The sequence below is a fragment of the Oncorhynchus mykiss genome, chromosome 5 (assembly GCF_013265735.2).
Source record: "Oncorhynchus mykiss isolate Arlee chromosome 5, USDA_OmykA_1.1, whole genome shotgun sequence".
Taxonomy (NCBI): Eukaryota; Metazoa; Chordata; class Actinopteri; order Salmoniformes; family Salmonidae; genus Oncorhynchus; species Oncorhynchus mykiss.
The window spans coordinates 43,498,438-43,521,953 of NC_048569.1; the positions used below are offsets into that span (position 1 = coordinate 43,498,438).

Consider the following 23,516-nt stretch of genomic DNA (forward strand, 5'->3'; position numbering starts at 1 on the left):
CAGGCTTTATTGGATAAGTACAGATGATAGGCTCTCCCCGTTCCACTCCTTTTTCTAAGCTTTTCCTTCCGTTTCATGCCCACTGAACACAACCCAGCCTTTCCTCTAACCCAGGACCCTATAAAATTAAATGTTAACTACAAAGTAGCCTATTGCCTACCTGGCAGAATTATTCATTTTTTTCATCAATCCATTTCCCATTTTATTATTTTTTTGCAAACTCTGCAATCGCATGAGTGCAGCAGCAACATTGGCCTCTTCCTGATGCTCACTTGCATTAAAGGCTAACTGGACATAAAAACAACAACATCCCAGAACTCAAACATGCTTTTTCTGCACAAACCACTGATCTGTCTTTCACGTCTATGACAATGCCCTTTTGTTTACAAATTTAGCCACAACCATGCATAATGCACATTCCTTAATAATGACTAACTTCTTATAGCAGGCATTATAGAAAATGAACACGGGTCTCATAAACAATCTCAAGCACAAGCCCATGTGCTAGTGAGTAGCCAGCAGATCTTTATATTTCAAGTCTAGACAGCTTGGCTCTATTTGCTTGCAAACAAGGTAGAACAGTTTAATTGTAATGAACACAACCTTCTGTCCATCTCCAACTGTTTGATCAGCATGCTAGCCTGTCCACTTTGTTCAGATGTTGAAATCAAGTGGCCTTTCTTATTTCTCAGATTGAGAACGAGTTGCCAATTCCTTTATATAAGAGTTTTTTTAATGCTCATTGCACTTTTATTAAAATGACTAGACAGCTAGTACAAGTCTGTGGCTAAAATGCTGCTTGTGGTAATGCAATGCCTCACGCAACATTCATTTTCCAGAATCGATGTTCATTGATGCTCCCGTTTTTGGTAGGGTCTGCTCTTTGTGCAATTTGATGAGTTGAAACATAAAAAGGATATTGCTTGGAAAAGGTTAACTTCCTCCTCTATTACGGTAAAATGCCTCAATGTTTTTCGGTGTCCATATGATGGATTATGTTGGACCAAACCGCAAATACAGAGTTGAAACTGCTTGTTAGAGAGGAAGACGTGACCTTTCATCTGTGTTGTTGAGAGTGGCATTGGCTTGGTGTCTGTGGGAGGGGGAAGGTGCACACAGCACGGAAGGAGCGAAGGAGACGAGGCCAAAAAGACATGAGAACAAGCGGACATAAAAGCTCAAAACGAATAATAGAAAAACCTTTGGAATATTGTTCAAAAACATACATTCTAATTAATTGAATTAATTTCATGTAATGCCCGGCCCTATTTACTAGCTGTCAGATCCTTGTTTTCTCCGTCCTTGTTTAATCAATTCCTCTGAAAGCTCATTGGAGGTCCAAGGAATCTCCGTTGATCCTCTCGTCCAATGCACTTTGAGGTGTTTTGACACTTTCTCACACAACCTAAGTCTGTTCATGAGAGGAGCTGCCATCCTGAGCTAGGCTGCTAAATGTCTCTCTCTCGCTCACACACACATGCACGCACACATGCACACACACACAGAGTGGTTGGATGTGCCAGCCTGCTTGGTTGCGTAACTGGATGATGTGACCTGGCAGGCTGAGGATACAAGAGGTGATCTAAGTCCCAGGGCTTTTCTCTTCTCACAGGAAGATTTTGGTTCTCAACAGTCTTTGCCAATGTCTTCTACCCCACAATGCGCCCCTGGGTAGTCACTGGTGCCACCTCACATTAGGGAGCACTACGCTCTTCCATGTAGCAGTGAATGTAGTCGGGAAACAAACTCTAATATACTCTTCTCCTGATAATGCATTTGTAAGAAAGTGGGACAGTCAAATGAAAACAAGAGAAGGAAAGTGGATGTGATAATGGTTTAGTTGCCCAAGTTGTACCAAGGGCATTTTTTGTTTCTCAGGTAAAAACTCAGCTCACTGGCCCTGTTTTTCCACACAGCAATATTGAGCCTATTATAGGGCAGCTGCATGATAAGAATGGGGGATATACTCCCCATGGTCGTATGTGTGTGTGTGTGGCCTGAAACACTTACCTTAATGTACTATATGACGATACAATACTGTTCTGTGTATAGACCTACTAGTTTACAGACATTGTCTGGGCATTATGGAAATGTTGTCTAATGTAACAGTAACCCAATATGACCGCCCGTTCACTACTGCCATATTTTCTTGGATGCAAACAGCTGGCAGTAGAAGATTACTCCATGCATTATTCATCCTAGCCAATTTACACGCTAGTAGCCTATATAATGAATCTAGCCACCCCAGTCCCTTTAGCAGGGGGGAGAGGGAGCTTATCAGGACCTTCTTTATCTTCCAGCTTCCCCCACCCATTTTCTTTTCTTAGATTGCGTCCCAAATGGCACCCTATATGGTGCACTACTATGGGCCCTGGTCAAATGTAGTGAACTACGGTGCCTTCTGAAAAGTATTTTCAGATTTCCTGCATACAATACCCCATAATATCAAAGTGAAATGATCTATGTTTTTAGACATTTTTACAATTATCAAATCAAAATCAAATTTATTTGTCACATACACATGGTTAGCAGATGTTAATGCGAGTGTAGCGAAATGCTTGTGTTCTGCATCCGACAATGCAGTAATAACCAACTAGTAATCTAACAATTCCAAAAACTACTACCTTATACACACACAAGTATAAAGGGATAAGGAATATGTACATAAAGATATATGAATGAGTGATGGTACAGAACGGCATAGGCAAGATGGAGTAGATGGTATAGAGTAGTTGACGTTGCTCTTATATTCAGTAGTTCCTCCTGACTGTATGTAATGAAATTTTAAGATTACCTGGGGGACCAATGTAAGAAATAACACGTAAAAAAACAAAATACTGCATAGTTTCCTAGGAACGCAAAGCGAGGCGGCCATCTGTCGGCTCCGGAAGTACTATGTACAATTAATAAAACATTTTAAAGCTGAAATATCTTGAGTCTAAGTATTCAACCCCCTCCCCTTTGTTATGGCAAGACTAAATAAGTTCAGGAGGAAAAATTTGCTCAAGTCCCATAAGTTGCATGGACTTTGAATATCCCTTTGAGCATTCTGAAGTTATTGATCCACCATCCAAAGTGTAATTAATTTCACCCAGTCACTACAAAGATATAGGCGTCCTTCCTAACTCGGTTACCAGAGAGGAAGGAAACTGCTCAAGGATTTCACCATGAGGCTAATGGTTACTTTAAAACAGAGTTGGCTGTGATGGGAGAAGACGGATCAGCAACATTGTAGTTACTCCACAATATTAACCTAATTGACAGTGAAAAGGAAGCCTGTACAGAATAAACATTTTCCAAAACACGCATCACGTTTGCAATAAGGCACTAAAGTAAAACTGCAAAAGATGTAAAGAAATGTCTGAATACAAAGTGTTATGTTTTGGGCTAATGCATCACTGAGTGCCGCTCATATTTTCAAGCATATTGTTGGCTGAATCATGTTATTTTGGTATTTTATTAGGATCCCCATTAACTGTTGCAAAAGCAGCAGCTTCTCTTCCTGGGATCCACATGAAACATGACATAATACAGAATATTTATAGACAACAGCTCAAGGACAGAACCACATAAAAAAAAAAGTAGCCTACATATCAATACATAAACAATAGAGGTCAAATAGGGGAGAGGTGTTGAGGTTTTGCTTGATCTGTTTTTTGAAATCAGGTTTGCTGTTCACTTGAGCAATATGAGATGGAACGGTGTTCCATGCAATAATGTCTCTACTACTGTATGCTTTCTTGAATTTGTTCCTGATCTGGGGACTGTGAAAAGACCCCTGGTGGCATGTTATGGGTATGCTTGTCATCGGCAAGGACTGGGGAGTTTTTTTTATTTAAAAAAGCGGAATAGAGCTAGGCACAGGATAAATCCTAGAGGAAAACCTGGTTGTCTGCTTTCCAATACACTGGGATACTAATTCACCTTTCAGCAGGACAATACCCTAAAACATCAACCTGTATGGCAATACTTAAATGGCTGTCTAGCAATGATCAACAACCAATTTGACAGTTTCAAGAATTTGTAAAAAAATATAAAAGTGCAAATATTTTACAAGCCAGGTGTGCAAAGCTCGTAGACTTGCTCAGAAAGACTCCCAGCTGTAATCTCTGCCAAAGGTGATTCTAACACTCCATGGATGGAAGGCCTATCAAGTTTGTATTCACGGCCAACATGTCCCTAGTGTCCTACGTGCCAAAGAAAGGGGTGTGAATACTTCTGTAAATTAGATTTCTATATTTCTAAAAACATGCTTAGACTTTGTCATTATGGGGCATTGTGTGTAAATCCATCCCCAAAAAGTATTAATTCATTTTTATTTCATGCTGTAATAAAATGTGGAAGTCAACTGGTATGAATACTTTCTGAAGGCACTGTACATGGGGAATAGGGTGCCATTTGGGACTCAATGGGAATGAAAGAGATTTTGGCTGTGCAGCGAGACCAACTAACCGGCCAGCCCCTCCATCTCTTTCTCACCCCAGAGGCAGGCAGCGCTCCCTGTGTTGGCTTCAGTATGCCAGTGCCTCCCTGGAGGACTAATGGTGCTATACCATGCATGCTAATGAGGAGATGACTGGCTATGGGGGCTCCCTACTCCCTTGCCCATGAAGTAGACATCTGTTTTATCCCCCCACTCCTTCCCCAACAATATATATATTTTTTTAAACCTTGCATTTGTCTTTTCCTGCTAGTACTGACTTTGCCAATTTAAAGTAAGTAATCAACTTTGCCGATTACTTACTGTGATTGTCTCACTTAGCTATTAAGATGAATGCACTCACTGTAAGTCGCTCTGGATAAGAGCGTCTGCTCAATGACTCAAATGTAAGTAAGGACAATATTGTGTATCCTTTCCTGAATCCCAAATCAACCCCTAGCCTCTATCCTTTTGTGTTGATCTGACAGGATGGGAGTAGGCTGGTAGTGCCTATCTTGCCCTCTGATAGACTGTGGAATTGTTGCCATATTGCTTACACCAATCTAATCCTCTCTGATCTAATCAAATGCCTAGAGCATGCGGGCTAAGGGTTGATTTGTTATTCAGTCTGAGAGCTTACTGCTTTTGTAGAGCGTTTTTGCGATGTTGCCTTTCCATTTCCTTGTAATAAATGCGTGTACGGACTCAGCATGTAGGGACTTGCTTTGGTATATTTTTGGTACAAGCTTAGTCAGTCATTAGCTATTAGTCATTGCTAGGGAGAGTCTTGCAGTATGTGTCATCAGTCTTACTCGCAGTATCTGAGACTGTCTACACACTTTCCAGTAGCTTTGGAGCTGGTTGGGGTTTGCCTCTCTATTTTGGGCATTTGAGGGTCTCTGTGCTTCCCTTAGCTGGGGAGAGTCTTCCTCTGTTACTTGTCCAACACTGATGAAACATCCTTTTATCTCAGTAGGTTTGGAACTGAGTTTGGGGTTTGCCTCAGTCTCACTTTTGGGTGTGTGAGGCAGGGGGTCTGCTGGCTCTACCCTTAGAGTGGCGCATTCAGCACTTAGCTATCTATTAACAATTCACTCGATCAGGTCTGCGTAGTCGGTCTGCTCTTGCGCAAATGGAAAATACTGCTAACTCAGTGAATTTAGTAAGCCTAGGGCTATGCTACCTGCTACTCTGCAACTAGATATTTCACACTGGGGGGGAAAGTGGCTGGCGCACCCTTTTTGTGTAGCTGCAGATACAGTATCAGCCTGGGTTTGGCTTAGGGATTTGGAGGAGATATCAAATAAGAAAACGTGTTAAACAAAAAGGGTAATGTTCTAGTTTAAATAATTGTCACGGTTGAGCTAGGCCCTCTGTTCCATGATCTAACCAGACATTGATGCTGTAAACGGTTAATGAGTCACATTTATTCATTGTGTAATGTGGATAGCAATGTCATCACCTGTAAAAGAGAATAAATTTTATTTTATGGTCGCATGCTGACGGTTGGTTTAAGTGTGCAAAACGTTTTTATTTTGTTAGAACTCTTGCGATTCAGTTCAGTTTGTTCCTGTTGCAACTTCCAGTTTTTATTGTCCCCCCCCCGATGAAATCAGGGAGGGGGCTGTGCATCTGTCTCCATCCGCTAGTATGTTTGTTCGTTTGTCACATACAATATCTCAGACAACACTGGCCCGATTTTGACTCGGGTGAACGATGCTTCTTACCTTACCGTAGAGATCCGTCATTTACAAAATTAGGGGGGTGGTATCTGCATTATTCGTGGGAGATATGTTTACTGTTGCATTGTTTTCTTTTGGAAATACTTGTACAGTTTTTGCTGGCTTATTATTCACTTGATAATACAAATCCTCACTCTGGCAAGAAAACACACCATCGTATTGAAGTCACTGTAAAATCGAACCACTGGGCCAACGTCACAGTAATCTTTGCACTTGGGGCCACAGCGGCATTCATTGTTGACCTGTATTGTTCTTATTTCCTTCCTGGACTATATAGCGCCGTAGAGAGAGCAGGATATTGCATCCTCCTTACTAAATAGGGTTTAACCTAATACTTGGCCTAGGCTGTAGTAAATTAAGTGTTTTGTTGGTTAACGGTAGCCTAAGTAGTAAAATCACAATGACTGTAGTGCAAAGATTCTGCATATTCTAAATAGGGGGAAGGGTTATAATTTGCAACCAAGTGAGAAGTATTAGGCCTATCTTGTCGTAATATCGCCTCCATAGTATTCCTTACTGGGGAGAACCCCTGTTGATCATAACTAATTAGGTAATTCAAGGGGTGGATAATGTTTATGACTAATGGATGAGATTACAAACAGTCTGCCTTCTCCCCTGTGGTAATCCAGTCTCATATTCATCAGAAACAGTATCTCCCCCCCTTTTACACAGACAGACACTGCTGCTTCTGAGGCGCTCCCTTCCCTCTGCACCTCAAAGAAGGCAGGATGTCTTTTTTTTTTTGTCTCTCCCTTCCACACATTGTATCTAATGAATGTGCCTCTCATTTCCTGTCCTCCAGCCATTTCCTCTCTCCTCAGGGCCCAGGGCCTCCAAAACGCAAACTATCCCCTTTAGAGTGCACTCCTTTTGACCAGGGCCAATAGGGTTCTGGTCAAAAGTAGTGCACTATGTAGGGAATAAGGTGTCATTTGAAAAGTAGTCCCTATACAGTGCACTAAGGTGCCATTTGGGATGCAACCAGGCTCTCACAGCTGCAGGGAGACGAGAGCCCAAACACCACACTCTTCATCAAGGAGCACAGAGCAGGCTTCCTTTCTTTCCTACCCACCAAGCCAATTACACACAACACAACGAGCTCCATTTTAGTTAGATAACTATGGTTACACAAACTCACACAATTTGAACGTTTATCTTATGCAGCCTACTTAACATAAACCCTAAAGCTTTAGATAAGTACTACACTAAAAATCTTCATTCATGTTATCCCGTATGTGGAAAGGAGTTATGTCAAGTGAAATGTTTTTGCCATATTTTAAGTTCCTGGCAGAAAGTTTCTGAAGAAGTTGGCTGACTTAAAAATCCTTGTGACAACTAGAGGATCATTCCCAGTGACAACTGTCAGGCCTGGACTTGCATCCCAAATAGCACCCTATTCCCTACGTAGTGTGCTACTTTTTTTTTTTTACCAGAACCATATGGACCCTGGTCAAAAGTAGTGCACAATATAGGGAATAGTGTGCTCTGTGGGACACAACCCGTGTTCAGGCAGCTCTGGGATCCAGATGGGGGAAGGAATAATTTCAGTTAGTGACAGTGTCCTGTCATGGCGTATCAAAGCGTGTGGCTTTGATTCTCTTCATGTCATGTTCTATCAAAGGAACAGTCATAATATGACACAGCAATATGACATCATCAGAGGTGTGTGTGTGTGTCTAGGGCTGACCCCAATTAGTCGACTTGTCGATTGTTTGTTCGTTAGGCTGTTGGTTTGACCGATATTGTTTTAGTCGAGCAGTAACACACACACACAGTGAACTAATCCATTGCGGAGGCCTAGACTAAAAGCCAATTTATGCTTGATTTGAAAATATGGTCGGAGGCTCCATCTGGAGGGTGTGACGGAATTGCGGAGGCATGCAGAGGTCAGCTCGAGCTCTGTACTGCATCGCTATGCACCTCCCAAATCTTTTAACAACGCAAAGGGTTCTGTATCGCTCCGCATTGGAATTATTTGTTGACGGTAGGTGGGGGCAGTACATCCTTTATAAACACAAACTCACTTCCTTGATAACAGCTCTGCGACGCACAAGAAGTATGAATGCCCTGACTTCTGCTGAGGCCGTGTCACCATTAATGCTGCATGGCCGATGCAGACGTCGGATGAATGAAAAGCTTTTGAACAAAACAGATCTCTCCATTTTTCTTTATTTAGCCAAGATTTTGTCTATTAAGAAGTGATTTTTATTTGTTTTAAAAAAAAACTAATTTCTCAAGTCTCATTTCTGGTCTACCATAATACTAAAATGACTCTAAACAAATCTATGGTGATGTGGGTCTCTTAAGTATAGCAGTTAGGATACTTCACTCATTAGCCTCGTAGTCTAAACCCACCATTCTCCACGTCCGCCTTCCCATGACAACATCGATGCTTGTTTTTTCCATATTGTGCATGTGACGTGATGTAAAATTTTTTTTTACAAAAATATATATATTTATTTATTTACATAAATAAATAAATGTCCTTGAGAATGAAATGTAAAAAATATATATATAAATATATATTTTTTTTTACATCTCATTCTCAAGGACATTTATTTATATATATTTATTTATATATATATATTTATTTATATATATATATTTATTTATTTATATAATTATTTATTTATATATAAATATATATATATATATATATAAATATATTTATATATATGTGTTTATATATATATATATATATATATATATATATTTTTTTTTATATGTATATGTATATATATGTGTGTATATGTATATGTGTGTATATATATGTATATATATTTATTTATAATATTGTATATGTATTTAGTTATAATATTATATATATATTTATTTATTTATTTATATATATTTATTTATAATATTGTATATATGTATTTAGTTATAATATTATTTATTTATTTATTTATTTATTTATTTATATACAGTGCCTTGCGAAAGTATTCGGCCCCCTTGAACTTTGCCACCTTTTGCCACATTTCAGGCTTCAAACATAAAGATATAAAACTGCATTTTTTTGTGAAGAATCAACAAGTGAGACACAATCATGAAGTGGACCGACATTTATTGGATATTTCAAACTTTTTTTAACAAATCAAAAACTGAAAAATTGGGCGTGCAAAATTATTCAGCCCCCTTAAGTTAATACTTTGTAGCGCCACCTTTTGCTGCGATTACAGCTGTAAGTCGCTTGGGGTATGTCTCTATCAGTTTTGCACATCGAGAGACTGAAATATTTTCCCATTCCTCCTTGCAAGACAGCTCGAGCTCAGTGAGGTTGGATGGAGAGCATTTGTGAACAGCAGTTTTCAGTTCTTTCCACAAATTCTCGATTGGATTCAGGTCTGGACTTTGACTTGGCCATTCTAACACCTGGATATGTTTATTTTTGAACCATTCCATTGTAGATTTTGCTTTATGTTTTGGATCATTGTCTTGTTGGAAGACAAATCTCCGTCCCAGTCTCAGGTCTTTTGCAGACTCCATCAGGTTTTCTTCCAGAATGGTCCTGTATTTGGCTCCATCCATCTTCCCATCAATTTTAACCATCTTCCCTGGTTAGAGTGTTGGACTAGTAACCGGAAGGTTGCAAGTTCAAATCCCCGAGCTGACAAGGTACGTTCTGTCGTTCTGACCCTGAACAGGCAGTTAACCCTCTGTTCCTAGGCCGTCATTGAAAATAAGAATTTGTTCTTAACTGACTTGCCTAGTTAAATAAAGGTAAAATAAATAAAAAAATAAAAAGTGGCACCATTTCATTCCAAGCGTAAAGAAATAAATATTGACGTACGAAACAAATTTAGGCAGCAGGGATCTTGTTCCAGGAGGGGATGGATGGTCTCTGCTGTAACCAAGAAGCTTAATCTTGTAAGCTAGCCACTTAGTTAGCAAGTTAGCAAGCCCTGAGCAGGAGTTAATTTATTTGGGACTTTTCTTAGATAGGCCTAGAGCTTTAGCCTTGTGCTTGCCTTGCATTAATGACTAGCCCATCGTCAACTTAATTTACTATCAATGACTTGATTGTTATTTAAGCCATAAGGCAGTATGGTATATGGCCAATATACCACGGCTAAGGGCTGTTCTTATGCACATAATGCAGAGTACCTGGACAAAGCCCTTAGCCGTGCTGTATTGGCCATATACCACAAATCCCAAAGTGCTTTATTGCTATCATAAACTGGTTAACAACGTAATTGGAGCAGTAAAAATAAATGTTTTGTTGTACCCGTGGTATACGGTCTGATATACCACAATTGTCAGCCAATCAGCTCTGTTTATAATTGTTTTTATAGAATGATCTCTACTCTAAAAATACCTATCTGGATTTTCTTCTTGGCCTTTCATGTACAGTCAGCTTGTAGTCAGCTGTATTCTATTCACGTTAGCAACAAAATGTTTGTCACCCCTGATGGTCAGGATAGTGGTTCTGCTAGGAACTGGTGACTCAGAATAGAATGAAGGGCTCTTTATCATATTATCCCAGCCTGATAATGCATTCGTTGTTTGATGCGTCTGGACATCTCACACTCTCAAGAGAGAGAGTGAACGCATCACACAGCCCGGGTGTTTTTTTTGTTTTCTGCCATCGTTGAGCTACAAAAAAGCCCAGCCCTCCTGTCAGACCCTCTTTCGACTCGCTCCTCGACGCATGAGCTTGGGTCAGAGGTTAAGGGGTAGAGGTCAACGGACACTGACCCTCCGGGTCATCTGTTGGGAGTAAACTCTTCAATGTAATGCAGCTGGATGGATGTGGCCTCTATCTGCTCTCTGGCTAGAGACAACCAAGGTGGACGGAAAGCCCTGTTTCCTGAGGGGGAGCCGCATTGTCACCCGACATGTTGTCAGACATTGCTCCTCTGCTCTGACCCTTTGCTCCTCTGCTCTGACCCTTTGCTCCGCAGGTCAAGAGACTACTCTTTCTCTTCCACTTAAAAAATGGCATATCCAAACTATAAACACCCATTCAACCTGGAAAGAAATGTGTAGTAACTTTTGTCGAATGACCTGCAACACAAAATTGTTGTTAATACAAGGTCCAAACTGTCGTATGGACGTGCTCGTACCCAGCCTCTCGCTCGATATGCTGTATGATTATAGGCCTAATAGTTTTAACGCTGGACCTATTTTTCTCCTCTAGAAGTATGTCCTTTCACCGCTTTTAGGTTCATTGTGGTAAGTCCTCCTGTAGCAAGGGAGTTTTCTACAGTAATGCCAACTGATTATGGACAGGACACGTACTCTAACAAACCCTGGCATAGAGCGTTTTAAATCTGTAGATCTTTGAGGTGTAGGCTACATTAGGTTCATAGTTCCATTTTAAAATTGGTCATTAGCCTATAGTGGATCGTTGTCCCTATACCGGGATGGTTGATGCTAATGTGACTAGAATGACGTAAGTAACGGCAAACTTTCCAGGGCGTAGACATGTCTTATATGGGCAGAAAGATTAAATTCTTATCGAACTGCACCGTCCAATTTACAGTAGCTATTACAGTGAAAAAAGTACCATGCTATTGTTTGAGTGCACAACACCTTATCACGGCAACTGGTTTGATACATTCACCTCTGAAGGTAAATAATGTACTTGCATTCAGTAATCTTGCTCTGATTTGTCATCCTGAGGCTCCCGGCGACAAAATGTAGCATAGTTTTGTTTGATAAAATAAATGTTTATATTCAAATGTAGGAACTGGTTTCTGCTTTCTCTGGCTCCACACCCACCCTGCCCGGCGCATCTAGATTAGAGGTCGACCGATTTTAAGATTTTTCAACACCGATACCGGTTATTGGAGGACCAAAAAAAGCCGATACCGATGTATTTATTTGTAATAATGACAATTACAACAATACTGAATTAACTAATTTGAACTTAATATAATACATCAATAAAATCAATTTAGCCTCAAATAAATAATGAAACATGTTCAATTTGGTTTAAATAATGCAAAAACAAAGTATTGGAGAAGAAAGTAAAAGAGCAATATGTGCCATGTAAAAAAGCTAACGTTTAAGTTCCATGCTCAGAACATATGAAAGCTGGTGGTTCCTTAACATGAGTCTTCAATATTCCCAGGTAAAAAGTTTTGGGTTGTAGTTATTATAGGAATTATAGGACTATTTCTCTCTCTACCATTTGTATTTCATATACCTTTTGACTTTTGGATGTTCTTATAGGCACTTTAGTATTGCCAGTGTAATAGTATAGCTTCCGTCCCTCTCCTCGCCCCTACCTGGGCTTGAACCAGGAACACATCGACAACAGCATTTCTCGAAGCGTTACCCATCGCTCCACAAAAGCTGCGGCCCTTGCAGAGCAAGGGGAACAACTACAAGTCTCAGAGCGAGTGACGTCACCGATTGAAACGCTATTACCGCGCACCCCGCTAACTAGCTAGCCATTTCACATCGGTTACACCTGCCTAATCTCGGGAGTTGATAGGCTTGAAGTCATAAACAGCTCAATGCTTGAAGTATTGTGAAGAGCTGCTGGCAAAAGCAGTAAAGTGCTGTTTGAATGCGTACGAGGCTGCTGCTGCCTACCATCGCCCAGTCAGACTGCTCTATCAAATCATAGACTTAAATACTTAAATATAACAACATAATAACACACATTAATATGGTCGAATCCAGAAACTATCATTTCGAAAACTAAAAATGTATTATTTCAGTGAAATATGGAACCGTTCCGTATTTTATCTAGGTGGCATCCCTAAGTCTAAATATTGCTGTTACATTGTACAACCTTCAATATTATCTCATAATTATGTACAATACTGGCAAATTAATTACGGTCTTTGTTAGAAATAAATGGACTTCACACAGTTCGCAATGAGCCAGGTGGCCCAAACTGCTGCATATACCCTGACTGTTGCACGGAACGCAAGAGAAGTGACACAATTTCCCTAATTATAAGAAACTCATGTTAGCAGGCAATATTAACTAAATATGCAGGTTTAAAAATATATACTTGAGTATTGATTTTAAAGAAAGGCATTGATATTTTAAATAAAGGTGCAATTTAAAAAATATATATATATATCGGCCTAATCGGTGTCCAAAACACAGATTTCCGTTATGAAAACTTGAAATCGGCCCTAATTAATCGTCCATTCCGATTAATCGGTCGACCTCTAATCTAGATGTATGAAAGTTGGTGTATACGCTAATGATCCATCATGTATGACATTCCTGGGATTGGGGGATTGAAATGCGTTATTTTAAATTTTTATTTTCATACATTAATTTCACATTTCCATAAACGTCAGTGTTTCCTTTCAAATGGTATCAAGAATATGCATATATTTGCTTCAGGTCCTGAGCTACAAAGGCACAAATTGAAAAGGGTCCAATCCTTAAGAGGTTTAATGGTGCTTTAAGTACTAAGTATGCTGTTTTAGGCTAGGGTTTAGGCTACGTTCTTTAGAAAAAGCTTTTTATTTGTGGATATAGGCCTACGGCAAACAATATATTTCTTGTCGGCTACTGTATGTTTGTTGGCCTGTAATCTAATAAGACTAGAGACTGAGACGCACAACCATGCAGGGCCCGTATCTGAAATGAAAGGAGATGATGTCCATAGGGGGGGGAAAAAAACAGTGCTCAAAGTGACCTACAGGATGGCAGAAAATGTTGACTACAGAGTACACTGAGACCTATCAGTCAAAAGAGAAGCATCCTCCCTTCAGGTCAACGCCACTATGGCATCAATGGCTTATTTCTTATAAATCCATTAGTGGCATGCCTTCTAGGAGTGGCGACAGAGGGTTCGGTCTACAATGTGGTTCTACTGTCTGTGATCCATTAAACATGCTATCTAAGAAATGCACCTGACCAATTCATTAGATCTTATCCAAGAAGAGTCCTTTTTGTTTCTGAATAGCGTCCACTTTGCTATGAAGTACCCCGCTCGTTGATGCTACTGTTGCACTTTTCTTCCTCCAAAGAGGAAAGCTCTCCCTCAAAGCCCTGACTACATTAGATGCGTCGCTCTGTGAACCTGATCGGGATGTTGGCTACCAAAGGTCCATTCGCGTTCAGCTGGGCAACATCTAATTGACACACTGGCTGGAGAAGAGTGACTTCTAACAATGCGATCAATGGCTGTTCACCTCACTCCACAGCTTGGGTGAGATGAAAAAGGCTTAGATTAAAAAAACTAACTGGAGCCAGTCTGTAGGACTTCAGGGCTGTTTTAGAGGAAAAGAGAGGGACAAAGAGGGGGGGTGGGGCTATTTGATGGCACTTCAAAGCTAGCAAATGGACCTTTTTCTCCTCTCTTCCACCCTGTCCTTCAGGCAGGATCACAAACCATCGACTCCTTATCTCTGGAATGAGATGGTGGGGGTTGAACCAAAAATAATATTTTGCACTGCAGTGTGTCAGGTTGGTTTTGATTTGATGTTTTTCACGTGTGAAATGATGTTGACTCTTCCCCCATCCCCCTTAAGCAAATGTGTGTTCCTGAACTTAAAGAACATTGCTGTTCTTTCCTGCTTTGGAAAGATGTGTGTACATATCACCTAGAGAGCGGTCATATAAGCCTACAAGATGTTTTTCTTTGCTCTTTGATTGTGTGTTTACGGACAATACATTAAAACCCATTTTTGTTTTTTCTTTGTTTCAGGAGGTGCTGAAACACCTACAGGGAAGCATTGAAGAAGAGACTACCGATTCATCTGAACAAATCCATCTCCTAGAAAGACTGAAGAGTAAGCTTCTTAGCCCGAGCCAGACCAATTGTAGGCTTATGTAGGACGATTGTTGCACACACGAGGTGGCAGAATTAGCTCACTGAAACGCAAAGCTTCCATTAAATAACCTACATTTTATGTTCCTTCCTCCTGTAGAAATTAGCCTGGATCCTAACAGTTACCCAGGGGTGAAGCTAAGACCTAAGCTGCCCTCCATGCAGGGCTCAGGCTCTGGGCGGTCAGGGGACAGCAGCCCCAGTCCTAGCCATATGGGCTCCTTCCCCAAGAGGGGGGTGTCCAATGGGGGCCGAGACAGTGCTGGCTACCTGGAAGAGCTAGAGAAGGAGAGGTGAGCTTCTATGCTTGTATTATAACAAATTGCAATATTTGTTCATATACTGATTTTACTGGAACAGTGATATATTCACAGAATGTCTCGCTCAGGTTCGAACTGATTCCTTCCACTTGCATATGATGTATTTTCTCATTTGTTTATACGTGTTAAGTAATGCATTCTTGGCTATACACTGTGATTTACTGCAACAATATTCATTGGTGAGTGGTTTGCCCCTCTCCCAGCCAAATCACATTACAATGGTGCAGCCTGAGGGCTGTTAGGTTGCATAGTGTATTCCCGGCATTAGTCACAGACAGGATGCATTTTTACTTTACTCTTATTCAGGACACCCTCCCTGTTTTATTCTAGTATTTCAATGCTGTATATGTATCTTTGAATTAGGTCTTTAATTTGGTGTTTAAATCGCTCTGATTTCTGTCAGTGTTTTGTATCTTGGATGTCAATAGGTGTGCTTGTCTCTGTCATGTCAGGTCTTTACTGATGGCGGAGCTGGAAAAAGAGGAGAAGGAGAAAGACTGGTATTACGCACAGCTGCAGAACCTCACCAAGAGGATCGACAGCCTGCCACTGACTGAGAATGTAAGTGTTTATTTGTCGTCCAGCATTATTAGTGTGTTGGGGTACTCTTGTCAAAAGCGATGCAGAAATTGTATGTATAATCTGATGAAGATGGTAATCTGATGAAGGCGATGGTCAATTGGTCTCCTCTCTGCATTAGATATTAGAAGTCACTCCATTTCATCACATGACTGATGGTTGTTTTGTTGTTCCTGTTCTCTTTCGCAGCAATTCTCCCTGCAGACTGATATGACCCGTAGGCAACTGGAGTATGAGGCGAGGCAAATCAGAGCCGCCATGGAGGAACAGCTGGGAACCTGCCAGGATATGGAGAAGAGGGCACAGGTGAGGAGAGAGGGATGAGATGAATGGATACAGGTACAGAAAGGGCAGAATATGGGTTGAGTCAGTGAGGATACAAACGCGCACACAGGAAAAAAAAGAATGGTCAGACAGTAAGTGGGATAAGATGATGTAGATGGGTGGGGGCTGGACATTAGTAAATGGACTTAACGCAAGAACATTTGTCTCTGCCTCTACATATGCTTTTATTCAGTCAGTGTTACATCATTGAAATATTTCATCCTCTCTGAGTGATCACGTCCTCTAAATGTCCTGCTGTACTTCAGGTGAGGGTGGCTCGCATTCAGCAGATTGAGAAGGACATGCTGAAGCTCCGACAGCACTTACAGTCCCAGTCTGCAGAACCAGAGGTACGTCCTATACCAGCCTCAGACCTAATATACTAGAATGACAAGAACATGCGTGGAGGACATGTTCTACAACCAGAGAAGGTGTCGCCAGAAACGAGAGGGACATAATATCTCGGTAATTACATTTAGGGCCAGATTCTTGGAACAAGATTAGGTTTAGTCCTGGGGGGGAAAAAATCATTGAAAGGATGTTTTAGTCAAGGACATGCATAATCTGGGTTTGGTAAACCCAGCCCTAAATCTATTTACCATGAGATATTCTGTCCCCTGTTGTTTCTGGCAGCACTTTCTCTGTATTCTGGCTACTGCCTGGCCTGTGTGGACATCTCCATCTCTGCATACATGCTGTGGTTACAGTTTGTTCAGCTTTTAGTCATGTAAAGAACCAAAAGCTGCTTACATCTGAGTGTCATACCATATCGGAGTCAGCCATCTCATTTGCTGATATCTATTTAATCCTCCATGTTGTACTGGTGATAGCGACCCGCTTCCCTATGCAATGAGTTCTGTAGTGTTTAGCCTATGGCCTACATCCCTGCATTACAGAGAAACAACTCATAGACATAGACTAGTGTACAATAATGCTTCGTTACTGATCCGTGTCTGTTAATCTATATTGAACACGCTGTCCTTTCATCCAATCATTTTGCCGTGATCTCCTAAACAAGAGCAGCATTTATTTACTGTGGCTCCTAAGAACACTACAATGCTGGAAGCCACTCTAGAATGTGGAGTTCCATCCAGTATTCCATTTTTATCTCACTTCAGACTCTGATTCTGGGGGGTGAAATCAACCATAGGCTTTCTCTTGTTCTCTCTCCCTGTGTTAAATATGAAAAAGAGCTATTTTCATTTGAAGTTTGCAGCACTGGACACATTAGCTGACCTAGTGACTGAGCATGTGTGCAGTCAGTCAGTCAACCAGTGACCTACCTTCTGCTCACGTTGGATGCACAGCCAAGGAGGCAAGCCATAGTCTTGGTCTGTGTCTGCATGAATGAATGCAAGCCGATGCACTCATGCCTTCATGTGTTTATTTGGTGGCCCATGCAGTGTGTGCATTTATGTCTGTTGGTAATTGTTTGTGTAGTTGGTGTGTGTATACTAGTCCCTCAGCCTGCATGTGTGCTGGCTCTCATGTGTCCCCTCTCTTCATGAGTGGATTAATCTCATTGGACACATTTAATTTCACTCCCCCTCTTTGACTAATCCTGCAGACTGAGAGACAGTTTGTAGGTCAGGGATGAGGAAGCCTGATGCTCCTGCAGCTGTTCTAGCTAGCTTAGTGACTGAATGCTCTCCCCCACTCAATTTTTCTTGCTCTCTCAATCTTTCTCTCACTCCCTCTCCTACTGTCTTGCACGCTCTCTCACTCCCGTTCCTTCCTTTCCCTCTCCGCCTGCCCTATGGTGACTGATTTCTATTTCCACTTTGAACTGACTTTGCCTCTTCTTCTGTCCTTCCAGGTGACGGATTCTGTATCCTCTCTCTGTTGACTAGTTCCTCTCATCCCTCATTTAGCCTGCTACATTAATGGTTTGCTCCTCTCCTCTTGAGGTCTGACCCTTCAATCTGTCTTTCTTTCCCACCCACAGAGCAAGCACGACCAGGCTGGCCAGAGTGAAGGACCCCAGGCTTCAGGGGACAGTGGGGGGCCAAGTGCTGGGTGTTCTCAGGTAAGACAATCTTTTACCTTCCATTCATACCTGATCGAAAATAATCAGCATTGTTTTATGGGATACAAGGAGATTTGTAGACTGATCCTGTACAGTCCAACTGCAAGGTAGTCAATCTCAAACACAGATTGCTTGCAGGATTTGTGGTTAATGTTTGATGGATTCATTTGATTATTTTACTCCTATTATGCTCCTGAAAATCTCTTCCACCATTAGCCTGACTGGCAATGTTGGTTAGGGAAGTTCAGCTGAGCAAACGTGAGCTGCCTTTTTGGCTGTGCTTAGAGCCTCGACTTTCCTGTTATTTCTAATGATTTGTGTCTTACTTCAGAGTAGGTTGTATCGCTGAGGCTTGAGGTTAAAGCGTTACTTCAGGGGTTCCCAAACCTTTTTGGCCCACGAGCCCATTTGGATACATGAAAATTCTTGTGACTCCCAAGCATTTTTTAGATGTAATTAACAGCCAATGTTTACCTTTTTCTTCGGGGCAATGGCAGTCAATTGCGAAACATTCTAACACTATTTCTGATTGTATTCTCAGCTAACTAGGGCTGACCCCAATTAGTCAACTGGTCGATTGTTTGGTCTAGAGGCTGTTGTTGCGCAATAGCAAAACATGCCCATCTCCGTGAACTAATCCATTGCGGAGGCCTAGACTTAAAGGCAATTTATGTTTGATCCGATTATGTGGTGGGGATCCATATTTTAAAAATGTATTTAACCTTTATTTAACTAGGCAAGTCAGTTAAGATCAAATTCTTATTTACAATGATGGCCTACCAAAAGGCCAAAGGCCTCCTGCTGGGATTAAAAATACAAATAAACAAAAATATAGGACAAAACACACATCACGACAAGAGGGAACACAACACTACATAGAGACCTAAGACGACATCATAGCATGGCAGCAACACATGACAACACATCATGGTAGCAACACAACATGGCGGCAGCACAACATGGTAGCAGCACAAAACAGGGTACAAACATTTTTGGGCACAGACAACAGCACAAAGGGCAAGAAGGTAGAGACAACAATATATCACGCAAAGCAGCCACAACTGTCAATAAGTGTCCATGATTGAGGGGGTGACACAATTGCAGAGCCTCAGGAGGCATGCAGAGGCGAAATCGAGCTCCATGTGCCTCCCAAATGTTGTAACAATGCGGAGGACTCTGTAAAGCTCCGCATTGACATTATTGGTTGACGGTAGATGGGGATGGTACATCCTGTATAAACACAAACTGACTTCCTTGACCACTTCCTTCACAACAGCGCTGCACTGCTCTGCAAAGTGCAAGAAGTATGTATGCCCTGACTTCTGCAGATGCCGTATCGCCGTTAATGCTGCATGGCCAATGCAGACGTCAGATTGACCATGCGGTGCCCAGATGCACAATGCACTTCTCTCTCCAGGGATGTGCTCTCCTCAATTTGTGCATTGTTTCATAACGTCATTGTGTGAATTGTTTGATTTGGATTGTTAGTGTAGGCTATATCACTTCCACACATACTGTATCACCAGTAGTACATTAACCGTTAGTTTGTTTGGTTATGCTAATTTCTGTTAATGCATTCAATGTATTATAATTCCAGTCTTACCGTTCTTGTCTGAATTTTGATTAACCACGTGACAATGATTTTGCGATATGAAGACGTTATTATAAATTAAATGAAACTGTTCCACACATGTGCACATGAAAACCATAACTGGCACACAGATTGGTATAAATGGTGAGATAAATTGGCATTCCACAAGGTTGCCGACTCCTCAAAAAAAAAAGCCAGTGGGAGGAGAATGGTTAGGTCAAGGTTTTTCTTTTCTTCCTCTAGATCTCTGGCTCACTCTTGAGTCATTTGTTTTATTTCATCAAACAGTAAGCGTCATACAAGCTCAATGCATATAGTTGATTTTATTAAAACACATAGGGTGTGTCTATATATGGGAAAAAATACTTGTTTAAACATGCATTCACTCTTTATATTACTGTAGCATAGGCTATGCTTCTGCAAATGTGGGTCTAAATGTCACCAATAAATAAATAAAAAAGTTACCATGATGGGTCCTGAAATACTGAAATGGGTTGTCGGTCACCACCCTGAGCGTCGATGATTCATCGTACTGTGACCAGAGTGAAGGACATAGAGAATCCATATTTAGACATCACATATAATTTAACAGTTAACTTCATGCTGTGTGTATAAATAATGTGTTATAATTGACTGGTTTCTCACATTTATTTATCCCCAGAAAATGGAGTGGTTTTGGGCAATAAATCTCGGTAACCGGGTTCCCGCCAATAAACCCAAATAGTGAACCATGAAAGCGTTGTCTGCGGCATTCAGTCACATGACAGTTCGATCAGCTGTTGGATTTCACTTACTGGCATGTCAACTGAGCTAGGATCACAGTCGACTGGATTTCGCTGATTTGGTCACTCATCTGTTGAATTGTTTTGAATTTCCCCTGCATGCTTGCTTTTAGTTTGTTCAGTTTCCCAAATATGTCTGTTACATAGGTAAGGAGACACCTCTTGTTTTTTTTTTCATTACACAGAAATTCAACAAAGGCCATTGTGAATGACAACAGTTCCTCTCACAATTAAAAAAAAATCTTTATCACTCCCCTCAATAACCACTTTGCCTCGGTGTGAAATAGAACATTGACATGCTCTGATCTCGTATCTCCACGTAGTTTTGCGAACAGGCGTGCGTGATGTAGTTTACAATCGATGTTACCTGCTGCGTTTCTGAGTTTTGCGCTCAGCTCTTTTGCAGCCAGTTGCTCTCTGTGTATCCATTATAGCCCAGTGGGTGTATCATACAATGCAGAGGGAGACACATTCATAACTAGAGTGCAGAGCCCCATCTGTGCAAAAGTCCGTCATTCGATCCCATGGAGTCTGTTTTTTGTCAATCTAGCCACGTAACACACTGCGCCGTTTCTTGCTTGGGAATCGTGAATAGCATCCCCTGACTAGTAGGGAACAGAAGTCAATGCATGGGCATCAGCCCTCACGGCTAACGTCCATTTGGAGAGCATAGGGGGGGTTGAGTTCAGTCAGTTTACTCTTGATTACTATCAATTCTTAGCATCAAGATGTACTTGGGTATCAAATGTAAAAGTATAAACAACTTCAAATTCCCTATGTTAAGCAAACCATATGGCACAATGTTTTTGACGGATAGCCAGGGGCACACTCCAACACTCATAATTTACAGTTGGGTTCGGTAATATGGTGTCGTAGCTCAGTTGAGTATTTAATACTGTTGCTTTGAGAATGTATAAGGCACGTTGTGCATGAACGGAGGTGTGAGGATTGGACGAGTGAGTTTTGTACGAGTTAACACATTGATCTGAAGTAAAGAAGTTCAGTTTAATTGCTCAACAAGCCTCCTTGCATTTGTAACATTTACAAACAAAGCATTTGTGTTTAGTGAGTCCTCCAGATCAGAGGTAGTAGGGATGACCAGGGATGTTCTCTTGATGATCTCTTGATAAAATGTTTTAATTTCTTTTAGGGTTCAAGCAGTCGCCTGGATCACGATTCTGCCAGTGAAATAAATTTGGGTGTGGGTAGTTACTCTGTGCCCCGCCGACTGACCAGTCACCTGGGCACCAAGGTAACCAGAGATTCTAATACACCTCAGGTTGATATAGTTCTACTGTTACTATGAAACAGCCCCCGTTAACAATTAACCACATGAGATCTGCCTGCATGTCCAAACCGGAATTGTGAAATGTTATCTGTACTGAACAAAAATATAAACGCAACATGCAACAATTTCACATGAGTAAATCGGTCAATTGAAATAAGTTCATTAGGCCCTATTCTATGGGTATCACATGACTTGGAATACAAATATGCGTCTGTTGGTCCCAGTTACCTTAAAAAAATGGGTCTCACAATGGGCCTCAGGATCTCATGGTATATTTGTGCATTGAAATTGCCATCTGTAAATTGCAGTTGTGTTCGTTGTCTGTAGCTTATGCCTGCCCATACCATAACCCTACCGCCACCATGGGGCACTTTGTTCACATTCACAATTCGCAAAATTTCACGCACACAACGTGTGGTCTGCGGTTGTGAGGCTAGTTGGACGTACTCCCAAATTCTCAAACGATTATGGTAGAGAAATGAACATTTAAATTATTTGGCAACAGTTCTGGTGGACATTCCGTAAGGTAGCATGCCAATTGTACGCTCCCTCAAAACTTGAGACATCTGTGGCATTGTGTTGTGACACAACTGCACATTTTAGTGGCCTTTTGTTCCCAGCTCAAGGTGCATCTGTGTAATGACCATGCTGTTTAATCAGCTTCTTGATAAGCCACACCTGTCAACTGGATGGATTATCTTGGCAAAGGATAAATGATCTCTCTTAACAGGGATGTAAACAAATGTGTGCACAGAATTTTAGCGAAATAAGCTTTTTGTGCACATGGAATATTTCTGGGGTCTTTTGTTTCAGCTCATAAAACATGGGACCAACACTTTACATGTTGCATTTATATTTTTTTCAGTGTAGTTTAGCAATTTCATAAAACCATCTCCTGCTGCGCTGCATAAAAGTTTTACATTTATTTTAACAGAAGTAGTCCCCATAAATTAGATTGCATCCCAAGGGGTATAATGTTATCAATTTCGATATGAATAACTTGTTTTGACCTATAAATTATCAGTGTGTCTTCTACAATATAGTTATTCTCATGGTCGGCCTTCTTGTCCTACAGGTGGAGATGGTATATTCCCTTCTTTCAATGCTGGGGACCCACGATAAAGATGACATGTCTCGCACTCTGCTTGCCATGTCCAGCTCTCAGGACAGCTGCATCGCCATGCGTCAGTCTGGCTGCCTTCCCTTACTCATCCAGCTCCTCCACGGCAACGACAAGGTTTGAAATGTTACACTTTTTTTTTTATAGATAACTTTGATTTTTATCAATAGTTATTTGTTTTACCATGAAGGATCACTGGAAATATGTGTAAATTCATGCTTTCGCGTGAAATCCTCTGGGATCAAATATCTTGTCGATGTATGTATTATATATATATTTTTTTTACCCCAAATAACATTTGATTCTATTCAATTCAAGGACTCTGTGCTGCTGGGGAACTCACGGGGAAGCAAGGAGGCCCGGGCGAGAGCCAGCGCCGCCCTTCATAACATTATCCACTCCCAGCCTGATGATAAGAGGGGTCGCAGGGAGATCAGAGTGCTGCACCTCCTGGAGCAGATCAGGGTCTACTGTGAGACCTGCTGGGAGTGGCAGGAAAGCCATGAGAGAGGAGTGGACCAGGACAAGAACCCCAGTGAGGCTTACTCTGTTTTTACTGTGTTGTATTGTTTTTGTGT

The 23,516-nt window shown here is 41.1% G+C and overlaps 1 protein-coding gene across 4 annotated transcripts in view; it reads left to right on the top strand.

Moving 5' to 3' along the window:
- The window catches only part of LOC110523905 (adenomatous polyposis coli protein), a 54,158-nt gene that overhangs the window by 21,453 nt on the left and 9,189 nt on the right, over positions 1-23,516 (top strand). For all 4 annotated transcript variants that reach the window (XM_021603037.2, XM_021603038.2, XM_021603041.2 and 1 more), the window contains exons 3-11: positions 14,786-14,870; positions 15,009-15,201; positions 15,681-15,789; positions 15,997-16,113; positions 16,398-16,481; positions 18,077-18,157; positions 21,681-21,782; positions 22,894-23,055; positions 23,257-23,473. In XM_021603037.2, the coding sequence (XP_021458712.2) occupies positions 14,786-14,870; positions 15,009-15,201; positions 15,681-15,789; positions 15,997-16,113; positions 16,398-16,481; positions 18,077-18,157; positions 21,681-21,782; positions 22,894-23,055; positions 23,257-23,473 (1,150 nt within the window). The remainder of the gene's footprint in view (positions 1-14,785; positions 14,871-15,008; positions 15,202-15,680; positions 15,790-15,996; positions 16,114-16,397; positions 16,482-18,076; positions 18,158-21,680; positions 21,783-22,893; positions 23,056-23,256; positions 23,474-23,516) is intronic.